Source organism: Mus caroli, unplaced genomic scaffold (assembly GCF_978045245.1).
Source record: "Mus caroli unplaced genomic scaffold, Mus_caroli_1 scaffold_1, whole genome shotgun sequence".
In the NCBI taxonomy this organism is placed as follows: Eukaryota; Metazoa; Chordata; class Mammalia; order Rodentia; family Muridae; genus Mus; species Mus caroli.
In genome coordinates this window covers 133,564,570-133,587,418 of record NW_028227256.1, presented here as the reverse complement: position 1 = coordinate 133,587,418, position 22,849 = coordinate 133,564,570, and the positions used below count along the sequence as shown (strand labels likewise).

The window sequence follows — 22,849 nt, the reverse complement described above, 5'->3', positions numbered from 1 at the left end:
CCTGGCAATGTTCATTTCTTCTTACCAAGTATCAGGCCTTAATTCTTCAGTCATATCATCCTCACAAGATGAGGCTTAGGCACAATTACTATCTTTGTTTTATGGATAAAGAAACTGGTGATCGGCCAGGCAAAGTAGTGCACACTTTTATCCCTGCAACAAGAAGCAGGAACTGTCCATGAACTTAAGGCTAGCCTGGTCTACATATAGGTATATCCAGGTCAGTCATGGCTACAAGGCTAGACTCTGTCTTAAAATAAATAAATAAAAATAAAAAATAAAATCCAGGCATGGGGGAACACACCTTTAATCCCAGCACTGGAGAGGCAGACAGGTGGACCTACTTGAGACTGAGGCCAGCTTGGTCTACAGAATGCGTTCCAGAACTGCCAGGCATATGTAGAGAAACCTTGTTTCAAAATACAACACACATACAGAGAGAGAGACAGACAGACAGAGACAAAGACAGGCAAAGATACAGGACAGAGACAGCACACACCCCCCTGAAGTCATTTATTAATAGCATTATAGGCAGCCTTCAGAACCTACACCAAACTCTGCAGTTGATTTATTTACTTTTTATGTTAATTTATGTCTATGTATGCGGTGTCTGTGTGTATACATGCCACTTGTAGTGGAGGCAATGGAGGCCAGAAAAGGGGGTCAAATCCCCTGGAGCTGGAGTTACAGGAGTTGTGAGCCACACGACACAGTTGCTAGGATCTAAACTAGGTGCTCTCAAAGAGCAAGAAGAGCTCTTAGCCTCTGAGTCACCTCTCTAGCCCTTTACTTTCTATTTTACATAGGGGTGTATGTGTGTGTGTGTGTGTGTGTGTGTGTATGTATATCCTTTAGACAGGCACTTGGCTGTTTCCTATTCCTAGACTCACATCTCTCATCTCTCCCTCCTGGAAGCACCCCTTGCCTCCCACTTGTGCAGATCTTGAATCTCTCCTTATGCCCTCCCACTGCCTTGGTCCCACTGGCCTCCTATGGCCCCCAGGAGACGTGCTGACCGAGATGGCACCTGGTACAAAGCAGACGGTCACTTAATAAACACCAGCCTGAGAATCCCGAGGCCCAGGTTTATCCTGGCTCTGTCACTGCAAACCTACTCACCAGTGCCACTCTGTGCCTTTCTGCTTCTTCAATTATTTGCCCATGAACCAAGGAACTGGACCCTAACTTCACTGACCTCTTCATAGCTATCCTGGTTTTTTGTTGTTCTGAATCTTTGTCTCCAATTGTGTGGGAAGAACTCTGTATGGTCATATAGTGTGCCTGGTCATTTCACCTTTAATAATTTTGGATGATGGAAAGAACCAACAAAACAACAACAATAACAACAAAACCAAGTTGGCTCAACTGTTCAAACTCTGGATAACAGGAGACCCTAGGAAGAAGGACTTAGGACAAGACTAAGTGCTGTTTTGTTATGCTTTCAGATTTATGAATCCAACATTAGGTATCATTTAGAAATCTACTTTGCTGAGCTAATAAATAACAGAAAGGGTTAGGTAAGCTGGCATGGTAGCACAGACTTGCAATCCCACAGTCAAAAGAATTGCCTTGATTTCAAAGCCAGCCTGGTCCACAGAGGGAGACCTTGTCTCAAAAAAAAAAAAAAAAAAAAAAAAAAAAAAAAAAAAAAAAAAAAAAAAAAAAAAACAGTAAAAGATGGAGGAAAGGAGAAGAAGGGAAGGGAGGGGAAGGGCTGGAAAGGGCTAGAAAATGACAGAAGTACCTGGGTTGGGGACACACACTTTTAATCCCAACACAGAGGTAGGTGAGTTTGAGGTCTACATAGTGTGAGTTCCAGGCAGCTTGGGCAATAAAGTGAAACCTTGTCTTAAGACCAAACAAATAAACAAAAATCAAAAGCAAAACAAGATATGAGACCCTTCCATCTGCTTTATACATAAAGCTGTGAGCATCAAGATGGATCATTTAGAGGTGGGTATTAATCTGTAGAGGAGATTGCTGTCCTAGAAAGAGACTGTGAGTTTTGGATAAACCACCTACAGTTTTGGTTTTTTAAAGTCAGTGAATGCTTTCATTTTTTTTTTTTTTAAAGCCAATCTGTCAAGTCAGCAGGGATGTCAATGCCACATCATTACAGCCGAAGTTCTAAACTTTCTGATGAGTTCACATGGGCCCTGGGATAGTGTGTAAGCCAAAATTGTGTTTTAAGTTTTAATTAGTGTGCCTAAGAGATACATGAAACGCCGGGCGTGGTGGCGCATGCCTTTAATCCCAGCACTGGGGAGGCAGAGGCAGGTGGATTTTTGAGTTCGAGGCCAGCCTGGTCTACAAAGTGAGTTCCAGGACAGCCAGGGCTATACAGAGAAACCCTGTCTTGAAAAAACAAAAACCAAACCCAAACCAAAAAAAAAGGAGATCCATGAAACAAAAGTGCCTAGGACCTGGAAGCCCCTTGCTCAAGGACAGACACTTCCTGAAATGCTGGAGGCTATGGCTTATGGGAGATAACAAGCCAGTCTTCACTTCCTTAAATGGGTTTGGTTGACCCATCTGCACCTGATATGCTTGGTCACATGTGGGCCTTTCTAAGGTGGGACTCATGGCCATTTTCTAGAAACCCAGAGATGGATCTGCCCAGAGAGTCCATCAACCTGGATGGTATTTAATTACAGCTTGATTCAAATCTGGCTTTAAGTTGTGGGATTAGGAATAGCTTTATTTTATTGCCAGCTCATTTAAAAATTAAGGTTGTCCTTTTCTAATTGAACCTTCTTAGAGTACATAAATAAATAAATAAATAAATAAATAAATAAATAAATAAAGCCAGGCCTTGTGTGTTTAAGGGTATTCTGGGAAAACAGTGACTTACCCACTCAATCATAATCACCACTGTCCCTAAGGTTACTGTCCCAGTTACTAACTGTGAGGGTGAACCAATCATCCTAAGGTCCCCAGCACCACACTTGCCCGAGATACTGACCTAAGTGTTAGTTGAATTCCTAGTTTAAATTTAGAAAAGTCCGTTAGATGAGGGTGGAGGAGTCATGTTAAAAAGCACCCATATGCACAGGAGAGATGGCTCAGTGGTTAAGAGAACTGACTGCCTGGGCATGGTGGCACACACCTTTGATCCCAGCACTCGGGAGGCAGAGGCAGGCGGATTTCTGAGTTTGAGGCCAGCTTGGTCTACAGAGTGAGTTCCAGGATAGCCAGGGCTATAAAGAGAAACCCTGTCTCAAAAACCCCAAAAAAACCAAAAACAAACAAACAAACAAACAAAAACCCAAGAGAACTGACTGCTCTTCCAGGGGACCCAGCTTCAATTTCCAGCACCCACATGTCACCTCACAACTGTTTTTAACTTCAGGATACATGTTCACACAGACATACATGTAAGCAAAAACTACCAATGCACATAAAATAAAAGGGTTTTTGTTTTTGTTTTGTTTTGTTTTGTTTTGTTTTGTTTTGTTTTGTTTTGTTTTGAAAAGGCTGCCAAAATGTGGTGGTCGAACGTGTTCACATTCTAGAACATTCTTTCCTGAGGTTGAGGGCACCATTTTACAAGGCAAAATTTAGTTCTATCAGTCTTCTCCAAGGTCACGCTTCCCAGAGTAGACATTAGGCTGTGCTGGGATTGTGTAACAATAAGGACCTCCCAGTTTTAACCGCCCTTCCACCTTGTGCTTGTTACATGGTCTCTACCCTTGAGGTTTTGTTTTATCTGTTTGTGTTTGAGGGAGGGTCTCACTGTGTAGCCATGACTGGACCCAGAACTCTCTATGTAGTTCCCACTGATGCAGAAGTCACAGGCAACCTGGGGTGCTGAGGCACAATACCAGACCATCTTTGTCTTTCTATGGTTTGTGGGTTTGTGTGTTTTGAGAAGGCCCAGGCCTGTCTCACACTGACAGCCACCCAGCCTCAGCTCTCCACCCACATTCCACCCCTGCCCCAGGGCTGAGATTACTGGAGTGTTTGGCCACAGGGCCAGGAGCCTCAGTTCTTCATTTTTTAAAATGGGTGTGGTGACAGGGTGAGAGGACTTGGCTTACAGGTTGCTACATTTGTTGGACTGGGGTCTGGTACAGTAACTTCAGTCTTTGTTCTTGTCACTGTTGAGATAAGGCCTCACTATGTTGTCCTTGCTGACCTGGAGCCCCCTAGGTAGAATGTTGGGACTAAAGGAATTTTCTTCTAGCTGCCTCTGCCCAAGCCCCTGACTGTGGAGAGCTGCAAACAAGCCTAGCTTTCATGGTTATGAGAACTCCCTCCCAGGGCTGGATGAGAGAAAGAACATAACCCAGGCATGGTGGCACAAGTCTTTAATCCCAACACTCAGGAGGCAGAAGCAGGAGGAGCTCTGGGAGTTCTAAGACAGCCTGGTCTACATAGCAAGTTCCAGGCTAGCCAGGACCACATAAAGAGACCATGTCTAAAAAGAATCGGGGGTGGGTGTGGGGGAGTGGGGGGTGGCTGGAGAGATGGCTCAGCGGTAAGAGCAGTGACTGCTCTTCCAAAGGTCCTGAGTTCAATTCCTGGCAACCACATGGTGGCTCACAACCATCTGTAATAGGATTAGATACCCTTTTCTGGTGTGTCTGAAGAGAGCAATAGTGTACTCATATACATAAAATAAATAAATCTTAGAAGAAGAAGAAGAAGAAGAAGAAGAAGAAGAAGAAGAAGAAGAAGAAGAAGAAGAAGAAGAAGAACCAGCAGCAGCAGCAGCTGGCGCACACCTTTAATCCCAGCACTTGGGAGACAGGAGGTAGGCAGATTTCTGAGTTAGAGGCCAGCCTGGTCTACAGAGTGAGTTCCAGGACAACTAGGGCTATACAGAGAAACCCTGTCTCAAAACAAACAAACCAACAAACAAAACACACACACACACAGACAAAGAAGAGGAGAAGGGGGGGAGAAAGGAGAAAGGGAAGGAAGAACAACTAGAAAAATATGAATGTGTTCTGGGGTTTTTTTTTTCTTGAAATAAATTAAATAAAGAGAAAGGAAATTTCCCCAAATGTTCCTAAGGCTCTGTGTAGGAGTTTCAAGTTTCATCATATCAGAATGAAGACATACAAGATCAGGGTCTGAGAGAATACAGAATTATTGTGTCACCAGTCCATGATTACCCCACCTAAATGGATCACATTTCTTAAAATGCAGCTGGAAAGCTTAAGTATCCTCAGCCAAAGCCAGGTCTCCTTCTGGGTGTGAGCAGACTGGAATCAAACACAGGACCTTACGCATGCTAAGCATCTTCTCAACCCACGCACTTCGTCCCTGCCCGTCTCTCCTCCATGCTCAGCTGCTCAGCTCAGCTTCCATGAAGAACACTATCATCTTCTAGTGTTCATCTATCTATCATCTATCATCCTTCCCTGCTCAGTGATGGAAGGACTTACATCTTGGTTAGAGATAAAATCGGGTTGTATTTGTCTCTTTTGCCAATGTTCCCATCTCATCTCCCAACTCCAGTCTACCCATTGTCCTCAAAAATCTGCTCACTGGTGACTCAGAGGCAGTGAGAGGCAGAGGACAAATGTGGCTCTATAGAGCATCCTCACCTCACAGTGGGAAGGAGAAGGGCATGGCCACTGTGTACCCTCAGCTGGGTGTACCCTCAGCTGGGTACGCAGAAGGCAGGCTCTCTCTACCATCTCTCGAAGGACACTCTGCCCTTATGGATGTCGTGCCCTACTGCAGGACTTTGTCCTTTACAGATCACTAGATAGCTCTAGGAGAATGTCAATAACCATCTGCCAAACGATTAGAGTAGAAAACGTACCAGGAGCCATGCAATTTACCACAGAAGCTGACACACCACACTTGACCCACTTGACAAACTCTGAAGCCAGCTCTGGCCCAAGCCCTGTTAAAAGTCTGTGGAGAGCTGTGACTGGCCTGACTCTCAACTGGACAAACCAGGAGTCGCCCACCAGTCCTTACCAGTCAGGTGGCCTTGAGCAAATACTCACAGGCCTCCATTTTTCTGACCCTTTAATGGTTAGGAGTGGGTGAGTTGGGGGGTAAAGAATCTCTGTCCTTTACCTCACCCGGGTAACCCTAAAAACTGACTGAAGCAGTTCTTATCCTAATGCAGCCAGGTACCTACCAGAGTAGAGAATCAAAACACTAAGGAGGTTGGGGTGTGTAACTCATGCATAATCCTCCTGCTCAGGAAGCTGAAGCAAGAGGCTCCTGCGTATCATGACCAGCCTGGGCTATGTACCAACATTGCCTCAAAAAAATTAAAGTGCTCCCCTCCCCCCCCCCAAGACTATAAAGAACACACTGAAAAATTGAAGTAACAGTCTCTCATGCCTGTGTCTGAAGCTGTGTTGTATGAGTGTGTTCAGCAGCCAGAGGTCACCATCATGTGTCTTCTTTCTTCGGTCTCCTCCTTCTTCAACGTTTTCTTTTGTTACTGAGGATGGCTTTCATTACATAGCCTTGCTGGTCTAGAACTATGTAGAGCAGGTTAGTCTCAGACATACAGAGCTCTGCCTGCCTCTGCCTTCCAGGTGCTTCCAGTGGGTACCACTGTGCCCTTAAATTTTACTTTATTTTATGCTCTTGATGCTAGAGGTCACACCCAAGACCTTGAATGAGCTAAGCCCACAACCTACTGTTGAGCTTTAGCCCCAGACCTTTGTTCATTTGGGGATTTTGTTGGCTTATTTTGTTTCGGTAGGAGTGTGACAGAAATCGTGGAAGAAGCCAGAGCCCAGGCAGGGAAACATTTAGAAACAGAAGCGATCTTTTGAGAAGCGATGAAGGGTATTTATGTGCCAGTCATTGAGCTAGACATGCCACCAGGACGCCATTTTCCTGTCATCTTCCCACCATCCCAAGAGATGAATCATGCTACAGCCAGGCCAAGAAAACAGTTCTGTGAGTTGAGAAGCTGTCTGGTTGAAGGCCTGGAGGCATCCTGGTGAGCCACTGAACTGCATGCAGTTCATGGCTGAAGAAACAGGGGTCACACATCAGTGAAGAATTACAGTAGCAGTGGTAACCACAGCGCAACAGGATAAATATGCAATGAAGGTAAGTAGGTAAGAACAACAACAACAACAACAATAATAATTCAAATACTTTTCATTGGCAGTTGGAGGAGGGTTCGGGCCACATTTAGGGTGGGTCTTCTAATTTGAATAATCTCAGCAAAATCTATAAATAAATCATCTCTGGAAGGTAAGCCCCTGTAGAGCCTTATCTCGTGGGTAGTTATAAATGTCAAGTTCACAGTCAATATTAACCATCTGAGCCAGTCATTAGAACCTCATAAATTTTTTATTTACCTATAATCATATCCTCTCCTCTTTATTAGATAAATACAAGCCCGAAACATCGTGGCTTCCGGAATCATTGGAAAGGACTAGGATAATCTGAGATGCCAAATATTTAGTAGATAAACTTGGACATAGTGATAGAGCTGAGGGTGTAGTGGGTGGAGCTAAGGGTGAAACCCACTGGAAGGCACTCGCCAGCCATGCACAAAGCTATGGGCTCCACCCCCATCCAGGCATGTAACCAACAAGTGAACAGCCTACCAGGGAACCTACTGCTTTGAAGAAAAGTGGGCATGGTACAGATCAAGGCCACCTTGAACTCCTGATCTTCCTGCTCCAGTCTCTTGAGTGCTGGGGTTACAGGCTGTGCCCCCACCACTGACTTGGAAATTCTTGTGGGTTTTGTGATTTCAGATACAAACTATGCCCTGTGTTTCTGATTGTAGGTGTGTTTTGTGGGTGTGCAGGGTATCAGATTCCCCTGGAGCTAGAGTTACAAATGGTTGTGAGCTGCCATGTGCCTGCTGGGGATAAACCTGGGCTCTCTGGAGGAACAGTCAGTAAAGTTTGCCATTTACAGGGAGACATCTCTTCAGCCCTTAGCATGATCTGTGGTTTTAAACTACATTTTTTTTTTTTTTTTGGTTTTTCGAGACAAGGTTTCTCTGTGTAGCCCTGGCTGTCCTGGCACTCACTTTGTAGACCAGGCTGGCCTCGAACTCAGAAATCCGCCTGCCTCTGCCTCCCGAGTGCTGGGATTAAAGGCCATTTTTTTTTTCTTTATCAAAGAGCTAAGAATTAAATCTGGAGCCTAGAACACATTGGGCCAGGGTTCTGTTATGACATTAAACCTTTGGCCTAATCTTTGTTACTTTTATTCTTTCTCCAATACATTGAAAACTACAACATATAGGAATATATGTCTTTACTCTATGATAGCTTGTAAATAGACACTTGACTCATCATAGATTGCTTTATTAAGCAATGATTTCCCTGGGTGTGCTTGTGCACACCTTAAATCCCAGGTAGAGCTCTGTGAGTTCACATGGCTAAGTGAGAACTGCCTCAAGCTCCAACAATAATGAGAAATAGAGGGATGGAGAGAGGAAGAAACAATATCAAGGAAGCATATTTAAGACTCTCCTTTATCACCTTTTATTATTTTTTTCTTATTTCACAAATCACTGAGAAGGAAAAACACCTCTCTGTCTCCCTGTGTCTGTCTGTCTGTCTGTCACTTGAGGGAGAGGTTTGATGAAAGAGGGTTTCTCTGTGTGGTGCTGGCTGCCCTGGAACTTACTCTATAACCCAGGCAGGCCTCAAACTCAGAGATCTGCCTGCTTCTGCCTCCCCAGTGCTAGTTTTAAAAACGTGTACCACCACTTCCCAGAAATATGTCTCATAAAGTACTGATCAAAGACTGAAAATTGAGTTCTGTGGCTTCATACAGATTCAGCCCTATCCGGTAGGTAGTACAGGCTGGAGAGACAACTGAATGCTTCTCCGTTTTCATGCTGTCTATCAGATGATGTTAGATAGCATGTAACTTTCAGTCCCATGAATCAGGAGTGTCTGAAACCCATCTTGATGGTCTATATTTTAGTAATAATGATGTTATGCCTGGAGAAGTCACTTTGCACTCTGAATAGTTTTCTCTTTTAAAAAGCTTAGATCCTCTGATATATATATATATATATATATATATATATATATATATATATATATATATATATGTCTTGGTCTTGGCTCTGGTTTTCTTCTTCTTCTTCTTCTTCTTTTTTTTTTTTTTTTTTTTTTTTTTTTTTGAGGCAGGGTTTCTCTGTGTAGCCCTGGCTGTCCTGTAACTCACTCTGTAGACCAGGCTGGCCTTGAACTCAGAAATCCGCCTGCTTCTGCCTCCCAAGTGCTGGGATTAAAGGCGTGCACAACCACTGCCCAACTGGTTCTGGTTTTTCAAGACAGGGTTTCTCTGTGTAGCTGTCCTGGGATTCACTCTGTAGACCAGCAGGCTGGCCTTGAAATCAGAGATCCGCCTGCCTCTGCCTCCTGAGTACATGGATTGGAGGCATGTACCATCAACCTGGCTTTGCTTAAATGTTTTTAAAGATTAAAAACTGGAAACAAGGACTGGTGAGATGGCTCAGTGGGTAAGAGCACCCGACTGCTCTTCCTAAGGTCCGGAGTTCAAATCCCAGCAACCACATGGTGGCTCACAACCATCTGTAACGAGATCTGACCCCTCTTCTGGAGTGTCTGAAGACAGCTACAGTGTACTTCCATATAATCAATAAATGAATCTTTAAAACAAAAACAAAAACTGGAAACAAAACAAGAGGGAGTTTGTTCCAGTTACTCCCAGTGAGATTGTGAGCTGTCAAACACTGGTAACAAGTGAAAAAAATGAGCGAACACCGTGCAACCTGTGCAGAGGGTCTGTTCTGAGAGGAAATCTCAAACATTCTGATTTCCAAAAGACTGACTAGGGCTCTGTTTAATGATTAGTGCTGTCAGAAATGAGTAATATCTACCTGTTCAGAACAGTACCGAAGAAAAGCCAATATCTTACCAGCCAGGTGCTACATTTCCCACCGTTAGTCTAAGGAATGGATGGAAAATCTTTAGTTATTACTCCTTGCTCAAACCCCCCGCTCCACCATTTTACATAATGTGCCAGGAGTTTGTGGTTGTTGTTGCTGTTTTAATCATGCCAACCTTAGCCTGGGTCCTACATGGAGTCAGCAAGAGGTGCCAGTGAGAATACACAGTTAAGCAATGACTTGGCAGGAGCTAGCTGCTTCTAACCTGTTTGTGAAACTCCTGGAGTGGAGTGCCGCCCATCTATTTGAATGAGTGACATAGGGTGCTCGTTCTTCGTGACCCCAGATAACTTGCACACTAAAGGGGACTTGCTGCCATGTCTGTGCAAGTTGTTCACTGTAAGTCTAATAATTTTACGGGGAAGGTAGTTCATAGGTATGCCTCCTCCGGGGTCCTAGAAGCGTACACTCAGGAAGTTCACAGCGACTGTAACTGATTAATTGATCTTTAACATCCTCGTGCAATATGAGTTCAGATGACATTGTTGAGTGCCTTTTGGATTTTGGCAGAGACACCTTGGGGGTCATTAGTTATCTGTCAATCATTTACAAATCCTTTCTGAAAGCAGTTAGCAAATAGAGTGTTGCCATTATGAATGTGTATTCTTTATAAACGTGAGTCACGATGAGTCCGGTATTACTGAGCTCTCTGGGGTAAGGAAGGTGTTTCAGACAGAACACTGCTACAGAAGATGTCCACGTTTGTCAAGAGGAACTAGCGAGACTGTCTTTTGATGGAGGAAAAACTATTCCTAAAGTAAGAGGCTATGAGTGACTGTGTTTGCCTCCACAGAGTCACTGGTTAGTTGCTTGTTGACTGTGGCTGAGGGTGAATTCGAAGCAGCTGTTATTTGAACTATGTGGGAATGATACTGCAGTCTTTCCTTCAGAAAAACGTGCTCCTTTCTCACCAAGTACAAGTCTTCTCATTTCTATGAAATTATGAGATAAGCTTCAAAAGACGGAGGTAACTCATTAATGCAATATTTCCTCAGGATGCCAGGAGGCAAAGTGGGTAAAGACTGACAGATTAGCAAGCTGCACTCAGGAGAGTCCTGCTGGGACCCTCCAGTGACATTCTTTACCCCCTCCAAAAATGACCATTTACTCAGAGGCAGGTGACACAGCAAGAAATCCAGTGTGTGCCCTGTTGTGTCTTCTGTCCGCCACGAACAAGAAAGAGAAGCAGAACAAATCACACAATGATACTGCTGAACTCCAGGAACCTTCAACGGGAGCAAGGTAGTATGTGCTAGCAGTGACTGCCTCGAATTGGGGTCAAATGGCAAACCTTTGTATCTCCACAATTCCCTAAGGCCTGTTCTCACCTAAGAAGTCAAGTCACATATTAGCTCCTTTGTTTTGGTGTCAGAGTCTCATTATGATTTATAGGCTGGCCTCCAATTTGCTTTGTCCTCCTGTCTCAGCCTCTGGTGTACTGGGGGTCACAGGCCGTGTGCCACTATATACCTAATGACTATTTTCACAAGTGTGAGGGGCACTGGGCCTCAGTTGCATATGCCATGGCAGATCTATCTGAATGTTTCCTGATAGATGGTCTTCTCTCTCTCTCACAAAGCACTGTGCACATCTATCGGTGATTTCACTTCTCACCGAGACAAACACTGATCTCCATCACTTGTGTTTCTTCAACACTTGTTTTCTTCATAAGGATTTTCAAGCTTCATGAAGCCAAGCATTGGATCATGAGAGATAGCTCAGTGGTTGAGAGCACTTTCAGAGGACTCAGGTTCAAAACCCAGTGCCTATATGGCATTCACAACTCCAGTTCCAAGGGATCTGATACCCTCACATGTCCACCCATCCATCCATCCATCCATCCATCCATTCATACATTCATCCATCCATCCATTCATACATATGAAAACAAAACACAAATGGGCATAATATTAAAATAGATAAATCTTAACAAACAACCAACAACAAAACAAAAAAGCCAGAGGCCAAGTATTTCTTTGCCCCAGGAAGAGGCAGAGCACAGGTCTGAGCTTTCTCATCCCAATGCCAGGTTGCTGACCACCTGGCCTCATGACCAGCCTTCCTGCCAGGAGGATCTCACTGTGTGTCCCACTCAGGTGGTTTGCATGTGTCTCCCCAGACCACATGGCTTAAAAAGGAACTAGAGCAGCTGTCAGCCTAATGACAGGATCTGGTAGACAACACTGGTCAGTGACTAGGCACTACACCAATGCTTTAAAAATCTGACTTCAAAACACAGGGCAGGTATGGGAGAAGACCACCCTGTTCGAGAGTGTTACACAAGTGAGTGAGCATGGCTGGAGAAATACATGGTCCTTCTGCATATTCATGTCAGTAAAGAGAAGAGGTATTTGTGTTGTAGCCATTACGCCTTAATCCCACCAACCCCAGGGGGTGGAAAGTTCAAGGCGTGGGTTACACAGTGAGCTCAAGCCCAGCCTAGATAACTTTGTAAGACCCTACCCCAAAGTAAAATAATCAAAGTAAGGCATGCTGACCCAAGCCAGTAATTCCTGTACTTGGAGGGGGAGTGGAGGCAAGAAGAGCAGGAGTTCTAAACTAGCCTTGGCTACATATCCATCTGGAGATAGCCTGGGCTACATGAGACCCTGTTTTTAAAAAGAAAATGAGGCCAGGCATGGTTGCACATGCCTTTAATCCCAGCACTTGAAGGCCAGCCAGGTCTACGAGGTGAGTTCCAGGACAGCCAGGGCTGTGTTACACAGAGAAATTATGTCTCAAAAAAAAAAAAAAAAATCAAGAAATGAAAAAAAGAAAAGAAAGGAAGAAAGAAGGGAGGAAGGAATCAGATTGGTGATTAGCTGAATAGCACAGTACTTGCCTGGCATGCATGGAGCTCTGGTCCAGTCCCCAGTGTGTACACATACAAGCAAATATTTTGAATTCACCATTTATCTATGGGCTGCAGTGTAGCTCAGTGGTAGAGCCTTTAGCTACATACTCAGCACTGGATTCAAAAGCAAATTTAATCTAAGTGAAGAGCATGGGCCGTATTGCTTGCACTGGGACACAGGACTTGATGCTCAGAGACACTGCTAGCATGCTTCCCTGTTCAAGGCTATCTGTTCCCTTGGCTGGTGGGAGTGAGTGACCCTATTTCAAATTGCTTACTTTCTATACATAGGTAGTAACCAAACCTCCTCGCCTTCCTAAGGTCACATGGGTATGTAACCAAGATATTTTTCACATCCCTGGTGGACATAGTCACAAGGTGACCACTTCTAATTCGTCCCTCCAGAGTTCACAAAGAGCCCAGCCCTTCCAAACTTGACAGCCCAACCTGGAAGAAGTGCAGAGGGAAAGGTCGGTCCTGTGCCCTCCCTCTCTCCCTCCACCGGCTTTCTCCAACATATCCGAGGCTCTGTTCCAGCATCTCAACTGAAATGAAGGAAGAAAGGGGATGAGATGAAAACTCTCCCCCGCATCAAGCACTACGGACAAAGAGGAAAAGCTATCAGTTCTGCAATAATTGCTGTATCTGTTGTGTGGTGATTTTTAATTTTTTTATTGGATATTTTTCTTTATTTACATTTCGAATGTTTTCCCCTTTCCAGGTCTCTCTTTCAGAACCCCCCTATTCCATTCTCCCTCCCCCTGCTTCTATGAGAGTGCTCCCCACCCACCCACCTTCTCCCTTCTTCCCATTCAATTCACAGACTATATGAAGCCCAAGAAGAAGGAAGACCAAAGTGTGGATGCTTCAGTGCTTCTTAGAAGGGGAAACAAAATACTCACAGGAGCAAATATGGAGACAAAGTGTAAAGCAGAGACTGAAAGAGTGGTCATCCAGAGACTGCCCCACCTGGGGATCCATCCCATGTACGGTCACCAAACCTGGACACTATTGTGGATGCCAACAAGTGCTTGCTGACAGGAGCCTGATATGGCTGTCTCCTGAGAAGCACTGCCAGAGCCTGACAAATACAGAGGCGAATGTTTGCAGCCAACCATTGGACTGAGTGTGGGAGTCCCCCACAACAGAAGAGTCGGAGAAAGGACTTAAGGAGCTGAGGGAGTTTGCAGCCCCATGGAGGGAGCAACAGTATCAACCAGCCAGACCCCCAGAGTTCCCAGGGACTAGACCACCAACCAAAGAGTACAGTCTCTAGCCACAAATGTGTTAATTTTTGTTTTCTAGATCCTTCTGGTCTTGAACTCGCTCTGTAGTAACAGGTGACAGTGAACTTATACTTTCACCTCCTGAGCCCTGGGAGCCCAGGGGTGTGCCAGCTTCCTGCATGCTAGGCAGACACTCTAGGAACTGGTGGGTGAAATCTTGTTAAAAGAAATGTTCAGATGTTGAGGCAAAATTCACATGAACACATACACCTATCTACTTAGTGTAAACTCAGCACTGTATGGTATGAATGGCTTAGAGAAATGAAGGCTGTGAAGTGTGTATACACGTGTTTTAGTTACCTAGAAATAGATTCTCTCTCAGGCAACTGAGAGAATGAAACAGAGTTCAGTATTCAGCCCCCAAGCCAGTGGTGGCACACATGCGCTGCATGCCCCTGTACCTTAGGTTGCCAGGGCTATATCTCAGGACCGCATCTCAAAATAATTAAACAGAGAAACACATCCTCCTATCAGTGAGCTTCCTTCATTACACCTGCATAGAAACAGCATCCCACCTCAGACTGAATGCAGAACAGATGAGGGAAACCAGCTGGTCACCATGAAGTCACACAGTAATAAGATGTGAGAAAATCCTACCAATTATTTAATTTATTATTATTTTTAATACTTATTAATTATTCTGGTTTTCTGAAACAGGGGTTCTCTGTGTGGCCCTGACTATCCTGTGTAGACCAGTCTGGCCTTGAACTTACAGAGATTCACCTGCCCTCTGCTTCCCAAATGCTGGGATTCCAGGCCTGTGCTACCACTGCCCAGCCTTTACTTTCTTTCTTTCTTCTTTTTTTTTTTTATATTACTCTAGATAGAACTTTATTTATTTATTTATTTATTTTTAAATATTTTTTTATTACGTATTTTCCTCAATTACATTTCCAATGCTATCCCAAAAGTCCCCCATACCCTCCCCCCCCCCACTCCCCTACCCACCCATTCCCACTTTTTGGCCCTGGAGTTCCCCTGTACTGGGGCATATAAAGTTTGCATGTCCAATGGGCCTCTCTTTCCAGTGATGGCCGACTAGGCCATCTTTTGATACATATGCAGCTAGAGACACGAGCTCCGGGGTACTGGTTAGTTCATAATGTTGTTGCACCTACAGGGTTGCAGATCTCTTTAGCTCCTTGGATACTATCTCTAGCTCCTCCATTGGGGGCCCTGTGATCCATCCAATAGCTGACTGTGAGCATCCACTTCTGTGTTTGCTAGGCCCCGGCTTAGTCTCACAAGAGACAGCTATATCAGGGTCCTTTCAGCAAACGCTTGCTAGTGTATGCAATGGTGTCATCGTTTAGAGGCTAATTATGGGATGGATCCCTGGATATGGCAGTCTCTAGATGGCCCATCCTTTTGTCTCAGCTCCAAACTTTGTCTCTGTAACTCCTTCCATGGGTCCAGCCTTTACTTTCAATCACTATTTTTTTTCATTTACAATGAGCTATGTATAACAAATGATGCATAGTAGGTTTGGTAGTATTTTCCATTGAAATGTTTTAAAGTTTCTCTAGGCTAATTTCCTCTTTTTTTGTGCCATTTGCTTTTTTTGATTTGTTTGTTTTAAAGATGTATTTATTTTTACTTTAGGTGCAGGAATCTTCTCTCTGCGTGGACGTCTGCCCACTGTGTGTGCAGCATGAGCAGAGCCACGGAGCAGAAGCCACAGAGCCACAGAGCCACAGAGCAGAAGCCACAGAGCCACGGAGCAGAAGCCCGGAGCAGAAGTCACAGACAGTTCTGAGCTGCCATGCGGGTGCTGTGTGAGCTTCCCTGTTGGTGCTGGGGACCAAACCAGGGCCTCAGCAAGAGCAGCCAGTGCTCTCAACCACTGCGCCACCTCTCTAGCTCCTCCTTTTGCTTTTGTGGGGGAAATTATTGCTACACAGCCCAGGGTGGCCTTCAGTGCACCATCCTCCTGCCTCAGTCTGTGAGTGTTTGAGTTACAAAGTTTGTCACCATACCCAGTTGAGCCTAGGGATTTGCATATGCTAAACTGTACACTCCATTATTCAGCTATACCTGAGTTACTCCATTTTAGCTTCTAGAAGATGTGTTATATGAAGAGTGATGTTTCAGAGTCCTAAATAATTTTTAAGAAAAGGGCTGTTTTGCAGAGTTCTGTGTCCTTTAGCCTATATATAGGCAGATTTCTGGCATGTTATAATGTTGTTTGATTGTTCAGAGAAATAACAACAAAGAAATAACTAACAAGAATTGACATCCTATGATCTTTTAAAATCCCTTTAATCTCAGCACTCTGGAGGCAGAGGCAGGGGGATCTTTGAGTTCAAGCCTAGCCTGGTCTACAGAGTGCGTTCCAGGATAGCCAGGGCTATGTAGACAAACCCTTGTTTCAAGGAAAACAAACAAACAAAAACGAAAACAACCAGAAAAAGAAACAACACCCAAGGTTGTATTTTGGACTCCTTATGCATAAGCACATAGTGTACCATCTACCCCCCCTACACACACAGGTGGGCCCCCCCCCACAAATACATACACAGTCATATATACAGAATCATATATGAAAATGCATTATACATGCATCATTTTGCTCAAATTTTATCTCAAGGTATTTTACTTTATGGAGGTAAAGAAATGACCGCTTCAGCCCAATGACCAATATACAAGCAAGCTAATGCCTCTTCTAACAAACATACAGGGTTGTTTTTTTAAGGCAACTGGTCAAATGGTAAGTAAATACCTGCGAGCTTGCAAGTGCTCCTGTAGGGCTTCAAAGTGTCAATCATATCTACAGTCATCATTTAAAGAATTAATGTCCGCCAATGTTATCATCTAAAATGTATTTGCAGAGGTCAGAAGAGCAGAGTCTGTCCTTCCCCATGCCAGAAGCAGTGACATCAAAGGGCCATGTCACAAGCTGCAGTTTAGTTAGTGGACTTGAGGTGGTTTGGAGTTTTTATCCACTAAGTATGACCTCCTGACCCCTTGGCTTTACAACTTTCCACACTCTGGGCTGCAGAAGAGCCCCTCCTTTTCTGAGTTAATCATTTCTTTGCCATTATCTGCCAAGAGTTCTTATCTCTTTTGCTGTCACTTTATAACAGGGTCCTCTTATCAACCGGCACAGGGTCATGTGACCAGTCGAAGCCTATTGAAAGCTTCCTTTCTTCTGATTAGAAACCATCATGAAACTGGAGACATGGTTTACAGCAGGTCATACATGCTAGAAAAAGTGCAGAGTCCAGGAGAACACGGACTGGAGCCTTTCTGAATTCTGTTTTTCCCCCCTTTTTCTTAACTTTCACTAAGGAAATGAGGGTTACTGTAGTCTGAGGTTTCCTTCCCAAAGTCACAAAATATGACAAGCTGCAATCTTTCTCACATTCAATGATTTCTGCTGTAAGCCAAAGGACTGCCAATAATTTCGCTAAGAATGTCTGCTAGTTTGGATACTGGAGATTTTCAAGAATTTCTTAAGCATGGACTTACAGCTATTGGTAAGTAGGAAGCCACTCTCTTAACATCTGGCTGTTTTGTGCTACTAATGGTGGATTTGTGTTTTAATGCACTACTTTGCCTGTCGTAATTATTAAAAGCATACAATAAGCCCACACATATATCACACATTTCTTTTTCTTGAAGTTGAAAGAAGCAAATGAGTAATTCAACACATGAATATCATTTATTGTATCCGGTGTTTGGGGATGTCATTGTATTAGATCAACTTAGAAAAAAGCTTAGGGTTTTGAGACAGGGTTTCTGTGTAGCCCTGGCTGTCCTGGAACTTCACTCTGTAAACCAGGCTAGCCTCAGACTCAGAGATCCACTTGCCTCTGCCTCTGCCTGCCTCTGCCTCTGCCTCTGCCTCTGTCTACCATGCTGGGATTAAAGGTGTGTGCTGTTACTGCCGAGCAGAAAGTCCAGTTGTTAATCATCTATTTCAGCCTTAACAATTTCTGATCATTTTGAATCAACCATGCCAAGTAAAGTTTTGAACATTTTGAAACAAGCAAATAACATTGATCAACCACTGATCAAATAAAACTAACAGGGAACTTACCAGCAATGTGACATCTCAACTGGACCAGGAGATGTCTCATTCACCCCGTGATCCTATAGAGATTTTTGTTTGTTTGCTTGTTTGTTTGTTGGCAAATGAAAGTCATTCAAGAAAAACAAAGTCAGCCTATTATTAAAGGATTCTGGGTGGGGGTGGGGGACTTACTGTGACTGTGACTTGCTTTTAAAGACAGAAAGAACCACATACCCTCCCCACAAGTGGAACCTAGAGTTTGGGCACTTTCTAGGCAAGCACTCAATCTCTGGGCTACACACCTGGCCACCACATGAAGCATCTTGGGGTTCCTTGTTGTTGTTTGGGGATGAGTGAGGATTGAGTTTGGTTTTGGTTTTCCTGAGAGACAAGGGGTCTCATCATGTAACCTAGGCTAGCCAGGAACCTGCTCTGTGTCTTTCTCCTTGTCTCTCTCCATAATACCGGAACTGTAGGTGTGAGCTACCATGCCTGACTCATTATTTTAAAGGATAATCATCCCCACACATACATTTATACCAACATAGAGCCATAAACTTGGGAGTTTTACCATAAATTTAGTAAATACAGTAACATTCAGTTCATCCTAAAAGTTAAAGACAACGGGAAGCAATTTCCAGTAGGTTGTGACCCTGCTGGAGAGCTCGTCCCCTTTGCTTCCTCTGGACAGGAGACAGGGTCGACCCTTCTCCAGGGATGCTTGCGCCATCAGTGATTGCCAGCCCAGTCTCAGTTAAAACGGGATAATCAGGGCCCCGGCTTTGCCCCTTTCCCTGGGGGCAGCCTGCTGACTCCACCTAAGGCACTGATTGCTTTTTTTATGGTCCAGCTACGCCCTGAAGTATCAATTGAGGAAATGTTCACCAAAAAAAACGTTCTGTACTTAACTAAAAAAAGAAAACACGGGGAAGCGAGTGCAGAGAGGGAAGAGAGAGAGAGAGAGAGAGAGAGAGAGAGAGAGAGAGAGAGAGAGAGAGAGAGAGAGAGAGAGAGAGAGAGAGAGAGATTCTTCAAAGGACAGGGAAACCAGAGCTTTGTGAGCTTTGCATCCACTGAACGCTGAGCGCTTCACTTCGCACCGGAACGTGGTGGGGTGGGGGGTGGGGTGGGGGAGATGCAGGGCGAGCCGGGCGCGTGCACTGGAGAAACTCACTCTGGGCTTGCACCAGCGCAGGGCTACCGGGGATCTGGGACCACACACGCGGTGCCCTCGCTGGTCCCTAGCCCACCGGGGTGAATTAAAAGATGGCCAGACAGGAAGCTGAGCTGTTTTCACCCACTGTACTGCAGTAGTATCTCAAAGGCTCTGCTGGAACTGAGGCAGGATGGAGCTAGAACTGATTGGCCTCCGAGGGCTACTGGGCCCATACTTCCCCAGAACCATACTGAAGGAGCCTCATCTGCCCTGGACCAGCTTACACCCAAACCCCAGGCTTACCTAAGCCCCCTCAGATCGCTAGATCTCAAAATGACTATTCAGTTCTCCCAAAGGGGTAAGGAGAGAGTGTAGAGAAAAAAAGGAAGGAAGAGAGGGTGGGAGTGAGGAAGAGGTAGGGTCGCGGCGGGGAGAACCTTTTCTTTCGTCATCACCTTAGTAGCCATCTATGTAGTATTTAGGCATATTTCTCCTGGTTTTATATCCCTCTAGATAATCTGGAGAGTGTTCCCACATCTCAGTGACTGGAAAGAGGCTACAGGCACCCAGATTCCCATCTGTTTACCTAGGATCACTCCGGAACCTTGGCAGGACTGAGCTGTCTGAAAGCCAGGGTAGAGAGGCAGGAACCTTCAGACTAGGGGCTTGAAGAGACTGAGCCCATTTCTGAAGGAGAGTTGACCTTTTTGTTGTTGTCGTTTGAGACAGGGTTTCTTGACCTTTTAAGGAGTCTTTTTCTTTGCCCTGGACAGGCCCCCTGAGGCGGCTGGATGCCCTCCCTACCTTTGGGTAGTTTTGAGACACAAACTGCAGGCAGCCTTAGGCAGCTGAGGTTCCCAACACCAAGCTCTGCTCGGAGGTTTGAAATGTTTGAGACTTGAAACACAAAACCAGAAAGCTACAAAAGGCTCACTTAACATCTCAACAAATCCTGGCTTGGCCCTGCTTTAGTCTCTACCTGGCCAATTGGCAGAGATGATCTGAATTCAGTCATGAACATGAGTTGAGCTGGACAAAGCCTCAAGAAGAACTCTAACTCTCTCTCTCTCTCTCTCCCTCTCCCTCCTCCCCTCCCCCTCCCCACTTCCCCCCTCTGGTTTTTCAAGACAGGGTTTCTCTGTGTAGCTAGCTCTGGCTGTCCTGGAACTCACTCTTTAGACCAGGCTGGCCTCAAACTCAGAATCTGCCTGCCTCTGCATCCCAAGTGCTGGGATTAAAGGTGTGTGCCACCACTGCCTGGCCTAAGAATGGTCTCTTTAAGCATCAGACTGAACTCTTTTTGTTCCATGGCTCCAACCCCCACCACACATGTCCTGACTTCTCTGTCTGACCCTCCACTGCTCTTCACCCTATAGGAAGGGAAACTTGTCTGGTAGAGTCATTTGGCTTCAAGGGAGTTGGGGGAGACGTGGTCCTCTGTGGGCGTGAGCAACATTAGTTTGAGAGATTGTGCCTGGGAAATCCAGATGATCTGAAATCCTCCAGACAAAAACTTCTTTAAAAATCTTGTGGTCAGCCAGGCGTGGTGGCACACGCCTTTAATCCCAGCACTCAGGAGGCAGAGGCAGGAGGATTTCTGAGTTTGAGGCCAGCCTGGTCTACAGAGTGAGTCCCAGGACAGCCAGGGCTACACAGAGAAACCCTGTCTCAAAAAACAAACAAACAAACAAAATCTTGTCGCTATATTTTGGTTGATAAACAAAGATATCTAACTTTTTTATTTGAATATTTATTTATTTTTTTTTATTAGGTATTTTCCTCACTTACATTTCCAATGCTATCCCAAAAGTCCCCCATAACCTCCCCCACTCCCCTACCCACCCAATCCCACTTTTTGACCCTGGTGTTCCCCTGTACTGGGGCATATAAAGTTTGCAAGTCCAATGGGCCTCTCTTTCCAGTGATGGCCAACTAGGCCATCTTTTGATACATATGCAGCTAGAGTCAAGAGCTCCAGGGTACTGGTTAGTTCATAATGTTGTTCCACCTATAGGGTTGCAGATCCCTTTAGCTCCTTGGGTACTTTCTCTAGCTCCTCCAGTGGGGGCCCTGTGATCCATCCAATAGCTGACTGTGAGCATCCACTTCTGTGTTTGCCAGGCCCCGATATCTAACTTTTAAACTGCAAGTAACTACAGCCGTCTGGTAAGCAATTTTGTCTAGGGATAATGTTATGATCAATAATGAGGGTGTCAGTCTGTACAAGATAGACAAGCTAGCTGGTATCGATCTCTTAAAGAATCTATTTTTAGTGGTCCTAGAATGTGACTCCTACCAGAAAGACAAACTTGGGGCAACGTGACAGGAAAGAGGGCAAAACTGTTATTTATCAACAGTCAGCTGTTAAGCTTACTTTGTAAAACCCATTTTCTTTCTTTTTAAAAATTTCGTTTACATTAGTATTCTGCCTCTGTGTGTGTCTGTGTGAGGGTGTCAGATCCCTGGAAGTAGGGTTACAGACAGTTGTAAGGTGCTATGTGGGTGTGGGGATTTGAACCTTGGTCCTTTAGAAGAACAGCCAAGTTCTTTACAGAGTGAGCTGTAAAGAGAACCTCAGCAACTGCAACACATCTCAAATCTGCTCCCTCTCCCCCTCCTCTCTCTCTGATATTCAGGGATTATAGCTTAAAATTGGTCAGAGTTCCCCAAAGACCATAAAGGGCTCTTTGTATTCCTTTGTACTCTGCAATGGAGATCACCCCTAGAATTCAAAAGGGTGAGATGAACTTGGCAATAACTGCCCGGAAGATAAAGGTGGATGTTAAGGGAGGTGAGAAGTAGGTCCTAGCCTAGGGTCATTATAGGGTGCTGCTGCATGTATAGCAAGCTAAGGACATTCACAGCATCCATGCTCCTTAGTTTGAGGAAGATGGGGAGATCGCTTGAGTCACTGAGTTCAGAAGAAGGGATGCGTATTGTTTGCCTATGGGGAAAGACGATGGGCAAAGTGACAGTTTTGAAACACTTTAGACAAATCCAGTCGTCCCTCTCTTGGGGAGAAGTGCTGGATTCCTGGCTCTGGATCTGAACACACAGTGTCTTTGTTCCCCTCCCAGCCTAAGATCATCCCTCGAAGGACCTGTGTGAGCTGTGTGAGGTCAGTCGCTCTGCTGGGTTTTAAAACCTTCCAGGTCCTAAACTTCTAGACAAGGAATGGCATTGCTGCTTTTTTTTTCCCCCTTGGTTTTTCGAGACAGGGTTTCTCTGTATAGCCCTGGCTATCCTGGAACTCACTCTGTAGACCAGGCTGGCCTGGCCTCGAACTCAGAAATCCGCCTGTCTCTGCCTCCCAAGTGCTGGGATCAAAGGTGTGCGCCACCACCGCCCAGTGGCATCACTGCTTTTGTCTTGTCTCTGTCGTCTCTGTCTCTCTGGGTTTTGAGATAGGGTTTCAGTTTGTAGTGAATGCTAACCTCAAACTTCTACATGCTGGGAATCCTGGCTGGCTACAACACCTGGCTGCTGCTACTCTCAGGACTTGGGCCCTACTACCCCCAACACCTGGCCATAGTACATCTTTTCCAATGTTGAGTATTGCGCATGACAGAAAGGTGATGTGTCAAATAAGCTGCATCCCCAGGTCCATCCCATCATCTCTTGATCACAAACATTACATTCTGGGTAAAGGAGACACTGACACCCT

The 22,849-nt window shown here is 45.0% G+C and overlaps 1 protein-coding gene across 3 annotated transcripts in view; it reads left to right on the top strand.

The window, feature by feature from the left end:
• The first annotated feature begins 10,490 nt into the window (after positions 1-10,490).
• The window catches only part of Nr5a2 (nuclear receptor subfamily 5 group A member 2), a 124,693-nt gene continuing 112,334 nt past the window's right edge, over positions 10,491-22,849 (top strand). For all 3 annotated transcript variants that reach the window (XM_021155841.3, XM_021155832.3, XM_021155849.3), the window contains exons 1-2: positions 10,491-11,119; positions 15,620-17,493. In XM_021155841.3, the coding sequence (XP_021011500.2) occupies positions 17,430-17,493 (64 nt within the window). In that variant the 5' untranslated portion in view covers positions 10,491-11,119; positions 15,620-17,429. The remainder of the gene's footprint in view (positions 11,120-15,619; positions 17,494-22,849) is intronic.